General features: G+C 43.9%; 1 protein-coding gene across 1 annotated transcript in view; it reads left to right on the top strand.

Moving 5' to 3' along the window:
• The window catches only part of LOC139370753 (pleckstrin homology domain-containing family G member 4B-like), a 58,201-nt gene that overhangs the window by 18,778 nt on the left and 23,354 nt on the right, over nt 1-16,069 (top strand). The window contains exons 2-13 of the mRNA XM_071110440.1: nt 4,855-5,052; nt 5,836-7,444; nt 8,547-8,756; nt 8,915-9,038; nt 12,111-12,204; nt 12,824-12,910; nt 13,451-13,567; nt 13,744-13,842; nt 13,930-14,078; nt 14,567-14,705; nt 14,926-15,048; nt 15,696-15,893. Of these exons, the coding sequence (XP_070966541.1) occupies nt 4,855-5,052; nt 5,836-7,444; nt 8,547-8,756; nt 8,915-9,038; nt 12,111-12,204; nt 12,824-12,910; nt 13,451-13,567; nt 13,744-13,842; nt 13,930-14,078; nt 14,567-14,705; nt 14,926-15,048; nt 15,696-15,893 (3,147 nt within the window). The remainder of the gene's footprint in view (nt 1-4,854; nt 5,053-5,835; nt 7,445-8,546; nt 8,757-8,914; nt 9,039-12,110; nt 12,205-12,823; nt 12,911-13,450; nt 13,568-13,743; nt 13,843-13,929; nt 14,079-14,566; nt 14,706-14,925; nt 15,049-15,695; nt 15,894-16,069) is intronic.

The raw sequence follows: 16,069 nt of genomic DNA, 5'->3' as shown, positions 1-16,069 counted from the left end.
GGAAGGACATGAAACACTCACAGAGGACAGAGCTCAAATCATATCCAGAGCATGGCAAAGGCTTTCTGATGAGTTTATTTCACTACTCAAACAGAAACCTTTATCTTTCCAAATGTCTGTTTTTTATTTCCCTCTTGAACTAAGAACGAAGATATAGACTGAAATGTTTACATTTCAGAGGAATGTTTTGATTTTGGGTACATTGTTCCTCCTTTTCAGCATTCAAATCACTTTTGTATGATGTGGATGTCTATGACGAACATGAAGACAAAACTAAAGGCTACAAAGCCCCCAAAATTAAACCTGTACTGTTTACTGCGCAGCAGTGGAGGCTGGTGACTTGTAAAAATTAGGAGGATGGTAGACTCTAACTTTAAATAATATTTATCTCAAAACTGTGACTCCTAAAAAAAAAATTGGTAAACTCCGTCAGATTTGTCTAAAATCCTGAATTGATCAGGAATGAGCAGGGGCAGCTATACCATAGTGACCCCTTCTTCATGTCCTCATTACATGTAGTGCAACAAGACCACTCATGGTCTGTAAATTTCTCTACTTTTGATAGATTTAAACAAACAATATTGAAATCACCATGGTCACAATCATAAATGGTCAACTCCATCTCCCTGATAGATTAAGAAAGGATGTTCATTTTGGTTCAAATAGGTTTCTTTTAAAATAGGCTTTAGAGTCATAAAGCAACTGAGGGAAAAACTAAATTGCTACTTTGTAGCTCCATAAAACATCAACTCCGTCAGATTTTTGTCTAACGTCAACTCCGTCAGGGTGCTGAAAGATCTGATAGAATGATTATTTATGTATATATTTATTACTATTATGAATAATTTTCTCTATTTTACAAATGTTAGTATTGAACTTTTCTTTTTAGAGACAAAAATATGTCTGTTTTGAGTATTTGTTGTCAACTCCATCAGTGGCATGTCAACTCCGTCATTGATGGCTAACCCCCATAAGATCGATTTACTTGTAAATATTCAAAAAATATATATTTTAATCACTGTTCTGCAACATTATATATCCTTAAACTATTGAGGTATTTGCTGTGCTGGTCAAAGGGATAATCTTTGCTTTATAAATGTTGTTTCATGTTCCGAATCTAGAAAAACATGGCAAAATGCTAACGGAATTAGCCCTGGAGCATAATATAACGCTATAAAATAAAACCCCAAAAAGTTTGGATATTGTTATTATATATTTGAAGAATCCCATGTTAGAATCAAACAATCAAGGCCTTTACACTTGTTGGACAATAGATTTAAGAATTGAATCCCTTTTATTGTGTCTGACGGATTGGACATGAATCCATTTAGTTGCGTTTTATGGAAAAAAACTAAAACATTTGGACGTTGATCCTTTACATGGTTTAATAGCTGATACTTTTGTCTATCAAAATACAGTTTATACTTCAAATGTTGTTATTATTAATAAGAAAAAATATTTGTGAAAAAAGTTGAGATTGTCCCATCTTTCAAGATCTTTTCAAGTTACTGGTCGACTATGGTATTTATCCAAACATGAGAGGGCTACTTACGCAGTGATTAAAGGACGTATGAGACATGAGTTGAGGTGTTCAGAGGCTTGACTTCAGCGCAGGACAGGGGTTGGGGTGTTCAGAGGCTTGTCTTCAGTGCTGGACAGGGGTTGGGGTGTTCAGAGGCTTGTCTTCAGCGCAGGACAGGGGTTGGGGTGTTCAGAGGCTTGTCTTCAGTGCTGGACAGGGGTTGGGGTGTTCAGAGGCTTGACTTCAGCGCAGGACAGGGGTTGGGGTGTTCAGAGGCTTGTCTTCAGCGCAGGACAGGGGTTGGGGTGTTCAGAGGCTTGACTTCAGCGCAGGACAGGGGTTGGGGTGTTCAGAGGCTTGTCTTCAGTGCTGGACAGGGGTTGGGGTGTTCAGAGGCTTGTCTTCAGCGCAGGACAGGGGTTGGGGTGTTCAGAGGCTTGTCTTCAGTGCTGGACAGGGGTTGGGGTGTTCAGAGGCTTGTCTTCAGCGCAGGACAGGGGTTGGGGTGTTCAGAGGCTTGTCTTCAGTGCTGGACAGGGGTTGGGGTGTTCAGAGGCTTGTCTTCAGTGCTGGACAGGCTCATCATGGATGAGCGGACAGGATTTGACTGGGAAGATTAAAAAAAACAATGACACAACACAGTTAGACAAAATATCTAAGAATGACTTAGTCCAAGCAAGAAGTAAAATTAACTTGATGTGTAATAATGTGATTGTGTTTGTGTTTGTGTATGTGTATGTGATTGACTATACATGCACCATGTAGAGCCAGTGGATGAGAGGGCACATGTGACATGGCTTAAGTTCATGTCAGGAGAGAATTGACACTGGGAGTAGAGCGGTCAAATACAAATAGCAGATGCATTGAGTTACACATGTAGGAGGGCAGAGGACCAGGGGCTTCAGTACTTCAGAGGGACTTGGGTAGGCCAGGAGGGCAGAGGACCAGGGGCTTCAGTTCTTCAGAGGGCCTTAGGTAGGCCAGGAGGGCAGAGGACCAGGTGCTTCAGTTCTTCAGAGGGCCTTGGGTAGGCCAGGAGGGCAGAGGACCAGGTGCTTCAGTTCTTCAGAGGGCCTTGGGTAGGCCAGGAGGGCAGAGGACCAGGGGCCTGAATCTCCCCATCACCATAAAACACGTGCTGCTCTGTTTTCAGACATGAAAAAAAATGTCAAAAGGTCTGCGATAGGCTTGTCAAAGCGTCATCTGGGAACTCTCTCTTGAATTAATCTAATACTACCATCTAACAACTACAGGAATCGCGTGGTGTCCAAGCTTTTGTACCTCTGTGCTATCTGAGACTTGATGTTATCGTGAATTGAGTCATGCAGTACATTTTAGGTGTACCTGCCGATGCTTTTCTTCTGTTCATGATCTCTGGAACCTCTGTCATGCTTGCTGCCTTCTCATATATGTCGCTGAAAAAATATTTAATCAAAAGTGAAAATACAAATATCTTCCAGCTTTGCCTTGAACTCATCTGCACATGACACAGTATCATCATCCATGGTAGGGTGCTCTATAATAGGGTGACGGCGTCCTTCCATTGCTCACAATTATTCGCAACAGGGTTGACAATTCTAGAAGTGAAACTCCAATGCGTTTGTGCATTTTTCGTCAAGCATGCACATCCAGCCTGTTCAAGCAACATCACCCTCTTGGTCGACTCCCCCCCCCCCAAAAAAGTGGTGAAGCCTCCAAGTGTCACAAGGAAAACCTTATCTTTGAGAATGCATGGCAATGCACAAAGGTGGCCATTTAAGTCAGGAGCCATTACAGAAGCGCCTTCATAGGTTTGGGCAACAGGTTTCTCCATGAACTTAAACTCTGACATCTCAGATTTCACTAAATCAAACACAGACTGCACATCTCGCCCACTTGACACATCAAAGTAGCCCCACCAAAAAAACGTTCCTGAATAAAGACCCGATCGTCCACATACCTGATGATAACTGACCACTGCTAGTGACTGCTGATGTCTGTGGTTTCTCCATTTGCCGTGTGAGAAAAGGCACTGCGTCAACCTCTTTTTATCTCCCTTTTAATGGATGATGCGATGGAAGCTATCAAGTCATTCTGAATTGACTTTGACATCCCAGAGAAGACAGTAGAAAGGTCTATATGCTCAGTAATTAAAGCATCATAATATGCAACTCTGCAAGCTCCTTGTAGTTGCCCTGGTTAGCGGAACTTTCCCTCTCATCGTGCCCCCTAAAAGACAACTCTTGCTTGCCCAAAAATGCAGTAGCGTCGATAAGACAACACCCGTTTCTTACCTTTTCGTTGTGTTGCACAGATGGAATTACGCAGACCTTTGTCCATTAAATGATCAATGCAGCTTTTTTCCAGAAGCTTGAATCTGATGTGGGCATCTCTTTCTGTGTACTCCAGAGAATGAAAAGGGTTCTTCAACAACAACAATTCACTGTACTATTCACTATCTCAATATCAATCTATCCAACGCACCACACTTCTAAATCACACATGCGTAGTATTAGGTTCCTTCTCTGATCCTTTGATTGGATGGACAACAAGTTAGTTCCTACTGCAAAAGCTTTGATTGGTTGGAGGACATCCTCCGGAAGTTGTCATAATTGAGGGGGTGAGGAGCACGAGCATCATAGGTTTTGTATTGAAGTCAATGTAGCCAGAGGAGGACAGAAAATAGCTGTCCTCCGGCTACACCATGGTGCTTGCCTAGTGTGTGTTGTTGAGACTACTGTAGACCTTCATTGCAAAACAATGTGTTTTAATCAGGTATTTGGTGACGTGAATATATTTAGTATAGTTTTATCTAAAAGGATACATTTGTATATATTTTTTGAAAAAAATATATAAAATCGGTCCTCCCTTTCCTCCTCTGAGGAACCTCCACTAACGTACAGTACTTCAAAGTTCAACATTTGTTGGTTGCAGATGCTAAAGTGATTTGCTTAGAGTCATTCCAAAGGGCCCAGTATAGGGGTAAAGGCCAAGATAAATAGCTGTCCTGTGGCTTGACATTTACCGTGTGTTGATATTTTTGGAAGTTCTGCGGTTATGTCTACTTTCTTCAAACAAAGTGGTGCTGTCAACACCAGTGGAAGTGAAAATTGACACGGACCTCTGAAGCTACTCACACACACACACTTGGGGATTTGCACTCTGGCAAACATACTTGCATTCCAATTTCTGCAATGAAAAAAAGGGTCAGGGTACAATGACATTATCATTCACTCTTTGTTCTCTTATCTTATATGAAAGTGAAATGAAATAAAAAGGGACTTGTGTGAACATGTTTGTTGATGTGGGAGGTGACTTGAAACAAAAAACATCTACTCTGCCCCGTCCCTCAGAACCCAGAATCCCTGGACTCGTCCATCCAGAGTGCCCTGTCGGCTCTGTTCCCACCCTTTGAGGTCACAGCGCCCACTGTCCTCAGTCAGCTGTTTAGGACCATCGAGGAGCGCTTCCACGGTGACGCACTGCACTGCTTGCTGGACTTCCTCATCCCGTCCAAACACCTCTTGGAGAGTGTGCAGCAGGCGGCGTGTGTGAGTACACAGAAGCACTCAAGCATGCGCACACACACACGCACACACAGAATAGACGGAGCAACTTGAGTTCAGTAACAGTAAAACCGCAGGGGTTCACATTGTGGTTCTAACTGTATTGAAACAAAAGACATCTACAAAAGGTTTACTTGTCTGTCGCGGGATACATCCAAGCTATTGTTTATGCTTTATGAATTTTCTGTGGATCCTAGCCAGACATGCAACTGAGCTGACATCGCTCAGCAAAGGATCACATTTGATTGTTTCTCCTCAAAGTGTTTAATAGAAAAGAGAAAACACAGTCTAGGATTCCATTTGTATTTGTTTGAGGCTGAAGAAAAGTTGGGGTTAGGCCAGAATCTGGGGTTCAGTTTTTCATAACCACAGCTCAGCAGTGCACATGTGAAGATTAATTTTAGTTATTCATCCTTCCCTCATTGCATTCCAGTCTGTAAAATGCAATTTAAAGTAGAAGTAAGCCTGATTTGTTTTGGATTATAGTCTTCTCATGTCACATAATACATAACTGAAGAACACCCCTAGTGGGAACCACAGGAATTTAAATGTTGGATCATTTAGTATGTTTTCATCTAGTCCAGCATTAACCCACCTGATTAAACTTATCAAGGGAGTTGATGATTGGTTGAGATCATTTGAGCTGGTGCTGGGCTGGAACAAAAAAGTGCCATCCTACTGCAGTGCTGACGATGAGAAACTCTGACATAAGGGAACATAAATCCATGCAACTCACCCCCTCTCCAATCCCTCCCTCCCTCTCCCCAGGCTGCATACTCGGATGTGCTGTTCCGTTGTGAGGGCTGGCCCCTGTGCCTCCGTGACAGGACCGTGATCCAGCTGGCCCCCCTCAACCCTCTCCTGCTGCGCCCCGGAGACTTCTACCTGCAGGTGGAGCCCTTTGGCGAACAGGCAGCCCGTATTGTCCTCAAGAGTCTCCTGGAGGAGGGCTGCCACGAGGTGGAGGAGACCCCCATCCCCGACACCACTTACCCCTATATCTTTACCCTTGATTGGCTGAGGGAGGTGAACGACGGCCGCCATGGCACCCCGCTGTCCCAATGCCTGCTTTCCACCGACCAGGGAGTGATGAAGGTGCCCTGGGCGCAAGTGGCAATCCCCGAGTTTCTGGTCAAGCACAAGACCATGACTACATCAAGTGTTATCCGGGACGGTCCGTTTGAGTCACGGCAGTTGCAGATTCCATCCTCTTCCGACTCTACCGCTTCCGCCCTTTCTCTGGAGACCATGATCCTTCCTGCCAGGGACGGGATATCTGTGTCCTTGCGACTCATGGACGGTACCTCGAAACTAATCAAGGGTGACCATGAAAAATCTGTCACCAAACCGCATGCCAAACCACTAGTCAAGCCTGTGGGCTGGGTGTCGCCCAACACCTGGGACACCAGCTGGAAGTACTGCGAGATTGAAGGTGACTATGTGGATTTAGTGGAGTTCTCCAAGGAGAAAGAGTCTCCTGCGGGATGCAGTAGGACTCCCAAACCTTCTAACCCTCCCCCTTTGTTCAAACCGGTCAGGCCCCCTCCTCCTATACCACTTGGGAGCAGCACCCCTTGTGTGTGCACCCTCAGGTTTTCGGAGGAGCCTTGCACACCATGCAGCCAGAGGAGGCTAGGGCAGGAGCCTAGTGGGCATGAACTAAAGTGCAGGTACAGGGACTCTTACCTAGCAGCACTGCGCAACCCAGTTCAGTTTGAGAGGGGGAGCGTAGGACTGCTAGCTGCTCTGGAGGAGTCCGGCCCCTGTGGAGGGGAGGAGTCGGGCTTCAATGGTCACGCCAGAAGTCTGAGTCAGGATCACTGGGAGTGCTGTAACCACTATAAGGAGCCTATTGTAAGTCACGAGCCACACCAACATGGGCACTTTGCTAAGGAATCCCCAAACCTAAATCAGATACCACACAAATCTATCAAACCTGCCATAACTCACAAACCAGGAAAACATACTAAAGAACATCAAGTCATTCATAAACTCTGCCAAGTGGAACCTCATAACCAGGAACTTCAAACAAACCACAAAGCCCATCAAACAGGACCTGACTCAATGCTAATGTTACCTCTGGTGGGCCATCACCAGGGTGTGGTTGATGCCTTTGACTGTGACTTCAACTCCAAGCCAGTTTGGAACCCGGAGGCAGTGAAAACCATTGGTAAACACAAGGCCAAGCCCAGGGCACTCTCCACTGTGTCCGAGACTGCCAGAGGAAGTCCTCTGGTCCACAAACTGAACAACAGGAGCCACAGTGACATCTGTCCAGAGATGACCCCCGTTTGTGTCCAGGAGGTGCAGTGTAAGAAAATCAATGCCTTCGGCCTGGTGTCCCCCAAGCTGGAGAGGCGGCAGTCTGCAAAGAATGGTAAGAGGGACTACTGTTCCCTTTACACACTTTTGTACTGACCTGAACCATACAGTGATGTTTTTGGTATTGCAACAACATTGCAACATAGACTAGTATTGTTGTACCCCATCCAGCTTACTGTCTTGCTTCATAAATAGTGCATGTTTCAAAGGGACACTGAAACCATCTCTGTGTACACCAATTAATTTAAACTCAACCTCGGCCCCCTTTTGCTGAAGGGAGTGTGCTGTGTCGAAGGGGGCCCTTAGGCCAGTGGCTATTAGCTATGGTAGTAAACAAGACATTCATTTTATGGAGAGAGAGTGGTGGTGAGGTAGGAGAAGGCACTGTTTCCATTCACTACACCCTCACACGAGGACTCATAAGGGCGCTCAGAGGTCTAGCAGGGGCTAGGGAAGAAAGACAGGGGACTGTCCCCATTCCCTATTAAACCCTTCCTCCCTACACCCTCACAAGGGCCCTCCGAGGACTCAAGACTAATGGACTGGTGAGGGAGAGGGAGCACAGACAAGCCTTTGTTGGCTCTAGAAGAAGCCAATTAGAGTGCTCGAAATCAAAGCCATGCTTAACAGCCTGGCAGTGTTTGGTTACAGGGAGAGAGCATGTGCCATGTTTAAAGGCTTTACATAGTGCAACTGTAGCACGTAAGGTTAAGATTTGTATGAAAGACAGCCATTGAGATCTATGTCCCCCAAATAAATGCTCCCAATGCTAAAAGGTCAAATCTTGACCAGGAAGACTTTACAGTAGAGCGTTGTTCTTCAATCCTGGTTAGTGAGACATCTATTAATGCGTCACTGATGTCTCCCTCTGTGTTTATCATTTTAATCAACTTAATCAGTATTGTTCAAGACTGTGTGCAGGCTTTTGTTTTATCCCAGCACTAAAATACAGTATGTGATGATTAGTTGTTTGGTTGGATGCGATGTGTTGGGGTTAGGCTAGAACAGAAGTCTAAGCACAGTCTTGAACAACACGGATTAAGTTGATTAAAATGATAAACACAGACGTAATCAGATACCTATTAGAGAAGATGCAATAAATGACGTGAACACATTCACTTTCTGGTTGGACAAATGTATCTGTCGTTTTTTTTTAGTTCAAGATCCCTCTGGCAAAGTTGAAACGCAGGCTACTGCACCCTCCATCGGACCTGACACCAAACTCCAGAGTCCAGAGACCAAGCCCTCAGCGCCCCCAATCCTACCCCCCTCCCCCATACACAGAGCTCCTCCATATCCTCCCTCCCAAGACTCCATTTTCAGAAGTATCAGTGGCCTACTTCACCTGGGCTTCGTCAGTCTACCAGGTATTGTGTTTGTTCTGCATGACATCCAGTGTTACCCAGTGTTGTCCAATAAGAAACACAAATGTAGCTACGTTGTTCCCTTATGAATACGCCCCTGGTCCACACTTTTCTTTATCTAACCTCTCCATGACACCCTCTACTGTCCCCTCCACCCCCAGGTAGCAGAGACAGGGTGGGCAGGGCCGTGCTGGAGGTCCATGGGAACAGGCAGGCCTGGATGTCTCCTCTGCTGTCTGCCCAGGAGGTGTGTAAAGTGCTACTTTACCTCCACTCCATCCCCAGGTAATACCAATCAATCCCTAAACATCTTTGGTGGTAGTTCAAGGTTCAAGATTTTGTATAGGGTGTAGGTGATCAACTGGTTTGGGCCCAGTTTCCCAAAAGCAATGTTTCTGAAGTTAACTATCAATACAAAGTTGCCAATGTCTTTGCAACTGTTTCAAACAAGCAAAGGATTGTTTTTTTTTTTAAATGAATGAAAAATGAAATGACTGCATGAGTTCTGTTTTGCAAATTGTAGGCTGCACTGTCTGTTATTTTTGACTCAATACACACGGATCAAAAATATAAACACAACATTCAACAATTTCAAAGATTTTACTGAGTTACAGTTCACTGTTCCCCGGACGCCGAAGACGTGGAAGTCGATTAAGGCACCCCTTCACACACCTCCTTGATTCAGAGGGGTTGGGTTAAATGCGGAAGACACATTTCAGTTGAATGCATTCAGTTTCCATATAAGGAAATCAGTCTTTTGAAATAAATGAATTAGGCCCAACTCTATGGGTTTCACATGACGGGGAATACAGATATGCATCTGTTGGTCACAGATATCTTTAATAAAAAAAGGTAGGGGCGTGGATATGAAAACCAGTCAGTATCTGGTGTGACCACCATTTGCCTCATGCAGCGTGACATCTCCTTCGCATAGAGTTGATCAGGCTGTTGATTGTGGCCGGTGGAATGTTGTCCCACTTGCTTCCCACACCCTGTCGTACACATTGATCCAGAGCATCCCAAACATGCTCAATAGGTTACATGTCTATTGAGTATTTAGGCAATGGAAGAACTGGGACATTTTCAGCTTTCAGGAATTGTGTACAGATCCTTGCAACATGGGGCCGTGCATTATCATGCTGAAACATGAAGTGATGGCGGCAGATGAATGGCACAACAATGGGCCTCAGGATCTCGTCACGGTATCTCTGTGCATTCAAATTGCCATTGATAAAGTGCAATTGTGTTCGCTGTCCATAGCTTATGCCTGCCCATACCATAATTCCACCATCACCATGGGGCGCTCTGTCACAACGTTGACATCAGCAAACCAATCGTCCCTACAATGCCGTACATGCTGTCTGTCATCTGCCTGGTACAGTTGAAATCGGGATTCATCTGATGAAGAGCACACTTCTCCAGCGTGCCAGTGTCCATCGAAGACGGTGGAGAATGGTATTGAAATTAACATTAAGTTCTCTGGCAACAGCTCTGGCGGACATTCCTGCAGTCGGCATGCCAATTGCACGCTGCCTCAAAACTTGAGACATCTGTGGCATTGTGTTTTGTGACAAAACTGCACATTTTAGAGTGGCCATTTATTGCACCCAGCACAAGGTGCACCTGTGTAATGATCATGCTGTTTAATCAATTTCTTAATATTATCTTGGCAAAGGAGAAATGCTCAATAACAAGGACCAACATTTTACATGCGTTCACATTTTGGTTCAGTATATTTCATAATGTGTAACATGTCTGCAATGATGTGCCAAATCTGTGATTTAATGCATTATTATTGGTTTAGCTTTAGAATAAGCTTCCACAATAGTTGCAGCGATATAAGCCTGGGCGATAATATCTCTCTAGGAGCTGATCCGTCGTCGGTATTGTGTAATAATTCTAATGTTAAAGTAAGATTTGATTGGAGAAAGTTGATCCGAGATCAGCAATGCTGTTGTTTTGATGATATCAGTATCAACAACGCATTTAGCCAAACGTTCTTTCATTGTGGTGTTTTGGGAATCATGTTACATATTCGGAAGCCTAAATTCCATCGCTATCGGGAAACCAGGCCCTGTTCTGTCCACTCTTACCTTACTATAATTGTGATTCGTGCATTTTTTTCGTGTGTCCTTGTAATACGTATTGTAAACACACTATGAAATGGAAGTAAATATTCTACATGGTTTGGAAGTCATTTAGGTAACCCTCTCATCACTTTTTAATGCATGCCGTCAAAACATTTTACATGGATTTGTGGCTATATCTTTTCACCACAGGAGGGCAGTGAAATACCACTAATCTTATGTCTCATGCAACCCTACTATGCCCTTTTCGAATACATTGATAATGTATCCTTCCTTCCACCCTTCCTTGAACTTATCAGCGAAACTGACATGGTTTGTTGTGAAATTGTTCAATCATATCAGTGATTACTCCAATGGCAGAAGGAGGGAGGGAGGAAGGAAGGAAGGAAGGAAGGAAGGAGGGAAAGGAGGGAGGGAGGAAGGAAGGACGGAAGGAAGGAGGGAAAGGAGGGAGGAAGGATGGAAGGAGGTAAAGGAGGGAGGAAGGAAGGAAGGAGGTAAAGGAGGAAGGAAGGAAGGAAGGAAGGAAGGAAGGAAGGAAGGAAGGAAGGAAGGAAGGAAGGAAGGAAGGAAGGAAAGATGCAGTTGTAAAGTATTTGAACAGGGCCATAGTCTCCCACTTCTTAAACTGATGAAGAAACAAAGACATGTCATCCACTGTGTTCTCAGTTAACCCTATAGCTTTACCCCCAGCTGACACTGGTCTCGCAGCCGGAGGTGTTTAAAAGCCAAACGTCCTCATAATACACATTTTACAATCTAATCTCTTTACACAGCTTCAATGGACACACATTGAATTTCAAGGTGACGGCTGTCTCGTTAAAACAGATTGGCCCTTTAACGTCGTTCCCGGGAATGTTCCTCATTTAACCTTTTAAGAGGCATCCCGTCCTGACAAACCACAATAACAACACTATTGCCCGCAGGCCATAGGCTGACTGCCAACTATCTGGTATGCATGTCTTCTAAAGAACAGACAGACCCAACTGGTAACCTAAGATGGAGCAATTACGGTGAGGCATGTGTGTGTGTGTGTGTGTGTGTGTGTGTGTGTGTGTGTGGGGGGGGGGGGGGGGGGGGACTGTGTGTGCATGTAGTGCATGTAGTGCATGTGCGTGCATGAGACGGACAGACACAGTCAGTGGGAGAGGAGAGGTGAAACCACTAAAAACGCTCAAATAACACTTCGATCTGATGAGTGAGAATTCCAGGACAGTGTGAACAACTTTTAAATGTGCCACAACATGCTTCCCTGTTTTTTCTTTTCTAGAAAAGAGGTCCGGGACCTGGGAATGACAGTGGTGATCAATGCCAGGAAGATGCACCCTCCCTCCCTCTTCTACAAAGCCCTAATGATGGTTCAGGTTAGGAAAATATGAGTCATCACATCACAATAAGTCAACTATTAAACCGTAATCCACCCATTTAGATTTGGAGATAGAGAGCGGATTGTGGTGTATCTAGTTACTCACCGTTCCAATGCAATATGGCGGCAGGTCAAGCAGTTCATCAGTTCAGATCAGTTTAGTTCACATTTTGGGCTTTTGCCAGATTTTTCTTGCATTCTCAAGCACTGAGGTAAAAAAAAAGACTATCAACAAAGACAACATGGCATAGATGACAACAACAGGTCATACAACACAAGCTATTGCTCTGAGTCAAATAAAGCATTGTTGCTGCAGTTAATGATAGTTTGGGGATCGCCGTGTCTTGGGAAGTTCACAAGGAGATTTTGGTTGCTGCACGTGACTGACTTCACTAAATGTATCCTATATGAATTCATAGGGATTTCTGTCCACTGCACAGTAGTCAATCATGTCATTGATAATGATCTATCATTTTCTATCATAGATATTTACCGACCATTTAAACACATATTGGGGGACACATACACATGTGAATCCCGAGAGTGAAGAACACATTATGATGACCTTGCATGATGCCTTTAGTCCTGACATGTTTCCTTATTGGTCGGCCCCAAAGGAACAAGCCCTGAATGCAGTCCATAGTGTGTTGATACTGGTGGATAAAGACACAAGCCCTCGCCCTGAAAGACACCCTGGGCTACAGGTCAGAAAGCACATACAGTACCAGTCAAAAGTTTGGACACAACTACTCATTCCAAGGTTTTTCTTTATTTTTACTATTTTCTACATTGTAGAATAATAGTGAAAACATCAAATATTTGAAATTACACATATGGCATCGTGTAGTAATGAAAAAAGTGTTAAACAAAATATTTTATATTTGAGATTCTTCAAAGTAGCCACCCTTTGCCTTGATGACAGCTTTGCACACTCTTGGCATTCTGTCAACCAGGTTCATGAGGTAGTCACCTGGAATGCATTTCAATTAACAGGTGTGCCTTGTTAAATTTAATTTGTGGAATTGATTTCCTTCTTAATGAGTTTCAGCCAATCAGTTGTGTTGTGACAAGGTAGGGTTGGTATACAGAATATAGCCCTATTGCCCTAAAAATCTGTCGTTCTGCCTATCAACAAGGCAGTTAATCCACTGTTCCGAGGCCGTCGTTCAAAATAAGAATTTGTTCTTAACTTACTTGCCTAGTTAAATAAAGGGAAAATAATAAAAATGCCTCCTGTCAATCAGATGGAAGTGGTGACCTCTCTAAAGGCCCTGCACAAGATGGTGGAGGGACAACAGCTGACCTCTGACCTAGGTGGGAACTTTCCCTACAGCCACACTGATTGGCTGCAGTTTCACCAGGTACAGTATAATATTTATAAATGGCTTTAGTGGGCAAGAAATCGGTTTGGAAGTGAACTTGTTCGCACTCGTGTGGCTGTTGTCTTTGCTATTCTGAAGCATCAATCGACAAAATCTATTGTATCGGCGTTGTTTTGGATGAGTCTGGATCCTAAAATCTTTTTCCTTTGTTTCAGAAACTGGTTTCCTTTGTGTCGGACTTGCAAGGGGCAGCCCATTTACTACATAGAGCAATCAAGAAAATTGATGGTAATCCAAAAACGGACACCGCCCAGGTAGCTCATTACAATTATAAATTAAAAGTCTATAGCATTATTTTTTCGGGGCCGACTTTTTTTTACATTGCGTTGTTTTTGGTTCAGGATGTTCAGCGATCTATTCAAGATCAGAAGACCTCAATGAAAGAAGTTCTGCAGGATGCCCGATTGGTCCCTTTACAGAGAGAAGGTGGGGCCATTCTGACCAGAATGAGGAGGGAGGAGTTTCGATTTACCAAGTCCGACGACTACAGGTACTGTTATTTATCTGATTCATAAATGGTTGTGATTAACTGTGTGTAGCACCCTTAGAGATGGAAAGAGGGCACAACTATATTTGATTGCTTCTATGTCCCACCTACCCAGTCCGTTGCATTGCCCATTCTAAAACAGGCTTCTTGGCAAGTGAACCCTCTATCCATCTCTATGGTAGCAACCATCTATGTCAGGGGTACTCAATTCTTACCCCTACGAGGTCCGGAGCCTGCTGGTTTTCTGTTGTACCTGATAATTAATTGCACACACCTGGTGTCACAGGTCTAAATCAGTCCCTGATTAGAGGGGAACAATAAAATAAAAATGCAGTGAAACTAGCCCCGAGGTCCGGAGATGAGTTTGAGGGATCTAGGTAATACCAAGGCAGCCTTTTTCTGCCAGAACACCACTGACCACACATAATCTATCAAGTTGGAGAGGTAAGGGACTGGAGTGAATGTTTGACAACGTCCAACTCTCATTACAGGGATGCCTTGGACTCGGTGACGGTCCTATATAACCAGGTGGAGGAGAATGTTCACACCCTGGTGATGAAGTCCAATGAATCACTACAGTATCTGGACTTCCTGCTCAAACTCAGGGAGGCGGAGTCAAATCTTAACACGGTAGGTCAGGAGGTTCTAACCTTACAGAACATTCAGCTAGAAGTACTGTATATTGTGTAGTACATACTTTCTTCCTTGTCACTAAGGAACTGTGCCTGCTTGCTCTTGCTGAATCAAGCACACCTAACATTATTGAAAGAAAACTAATACTCTTTTCACCCCGGTCTGTTCGTATGCCTTATGATGTATTATTGCATATCTGAATTTGTACCTTTTGTAGGCCAAGGCATGGTTTGATACAGAAGGAGAGCAATGGCTGAAGTTCTCCAACTCCACTGAGGACACACTGGAGAGTGTGAACCAAGCCCTTCAGCGCTTTGACACCATCCTCACTCAAGCCAAGGTACAGTTGGGTTTTGTAAATGGTTTTATAATATTGGAGAACACATTAGGGATATTAGACCCTTCTTCCATACAAAAGCCTTCCCGATCCTTGATATCTTTGATCTGCACTTTTCAATTCAAACCACAGGTTTTCAATGGGTTTCAAGTCCGGAGACATACAAAATGTAGATTTTTGTGTTAAATTAACAATTTCTTTGGTGATTTTTATGTGTGCTTGGGGTTGCTGGAAGTTTCACTTGCAGCCAAGTTTCAGCCTCCTGACAGAGGCAACCAGGTTATTGGCTAAAATGTCCTGGTACTGGGTAAAGTTCATGATGTCGTTGACCTTAACAAGGCCCGTCAATGGAAGCAAAAGAGCCCAATTACATAAAAAAATCTGAGGTTCTTTCCTGTTTATGCATCCTTATTTTTACACCAAACCCATCACTGGTGTGTGTAGCCATAGAGCTCTATTTTCATGTCATTTGACCATAGCACCGATTACACTCCAGGCATCTACATTTGTAGGATGACATGAAAATAGAGTTATTTTGCCATGCACACCAGTGGTGGGTTTAGCGTTGAGATAAGGGTGCATGGGCAGAAAATAACCCTACTGTAAAATATGGTGGTGGAAATGTTGACATATTTTGTTGTTCATCATAGGAGAAGAAACAGAAGACCTTGACCCTGGTGATGGAGGTGGAGAAGATTCTGGGTTCCACCAACTCCAACCCCGAGACGGAGGTTTTTAGGACTGTGATGAACACGTTCAAATCTAATATGGCCGACTTTATGTTGCGCGCTGAGCAACGGCGTACCGAGCTTGACAACATGGTGCATGTCTACCGCTTCTGTGAAGAGGTTAGTTGAGGAAGACCCTGGTCCTGTCAAAATACTCCGAAAAATAGTCCATTCCTTCTCTTCCTTTCTTAAGTCCTTACCTTCTTAATTCAATTTAAATTCCTCCCAATTGCCAGAAATGTATCTGACTTTTATGGAGGAATGTCAACTAATGCGAATTGATATGAAATTGACCT

The sequence above is a fragment of the Oncorhynchus clarkii genome, chromosome 17 (assembly GCF_045791955.1).
Source record: "Oncorhynchus clarkii lewisi isolate Uvic-CL-2024 chromosome 17, UVic_Ocla_1.0, whole genome shotgun sequence".
Lineage (NCBI taxonomy): Eukaryota > Metazoa > Chordata > Actinopteri > Salmoniformes > Salmonidae > Oncorhynchus > Oncorhynchus clarkii.
The sequence above is the reverse complement of the archived record's forward strand: the minus strand, read 5'-3'. Positions and strand labels throughout refer to the sequence as shown.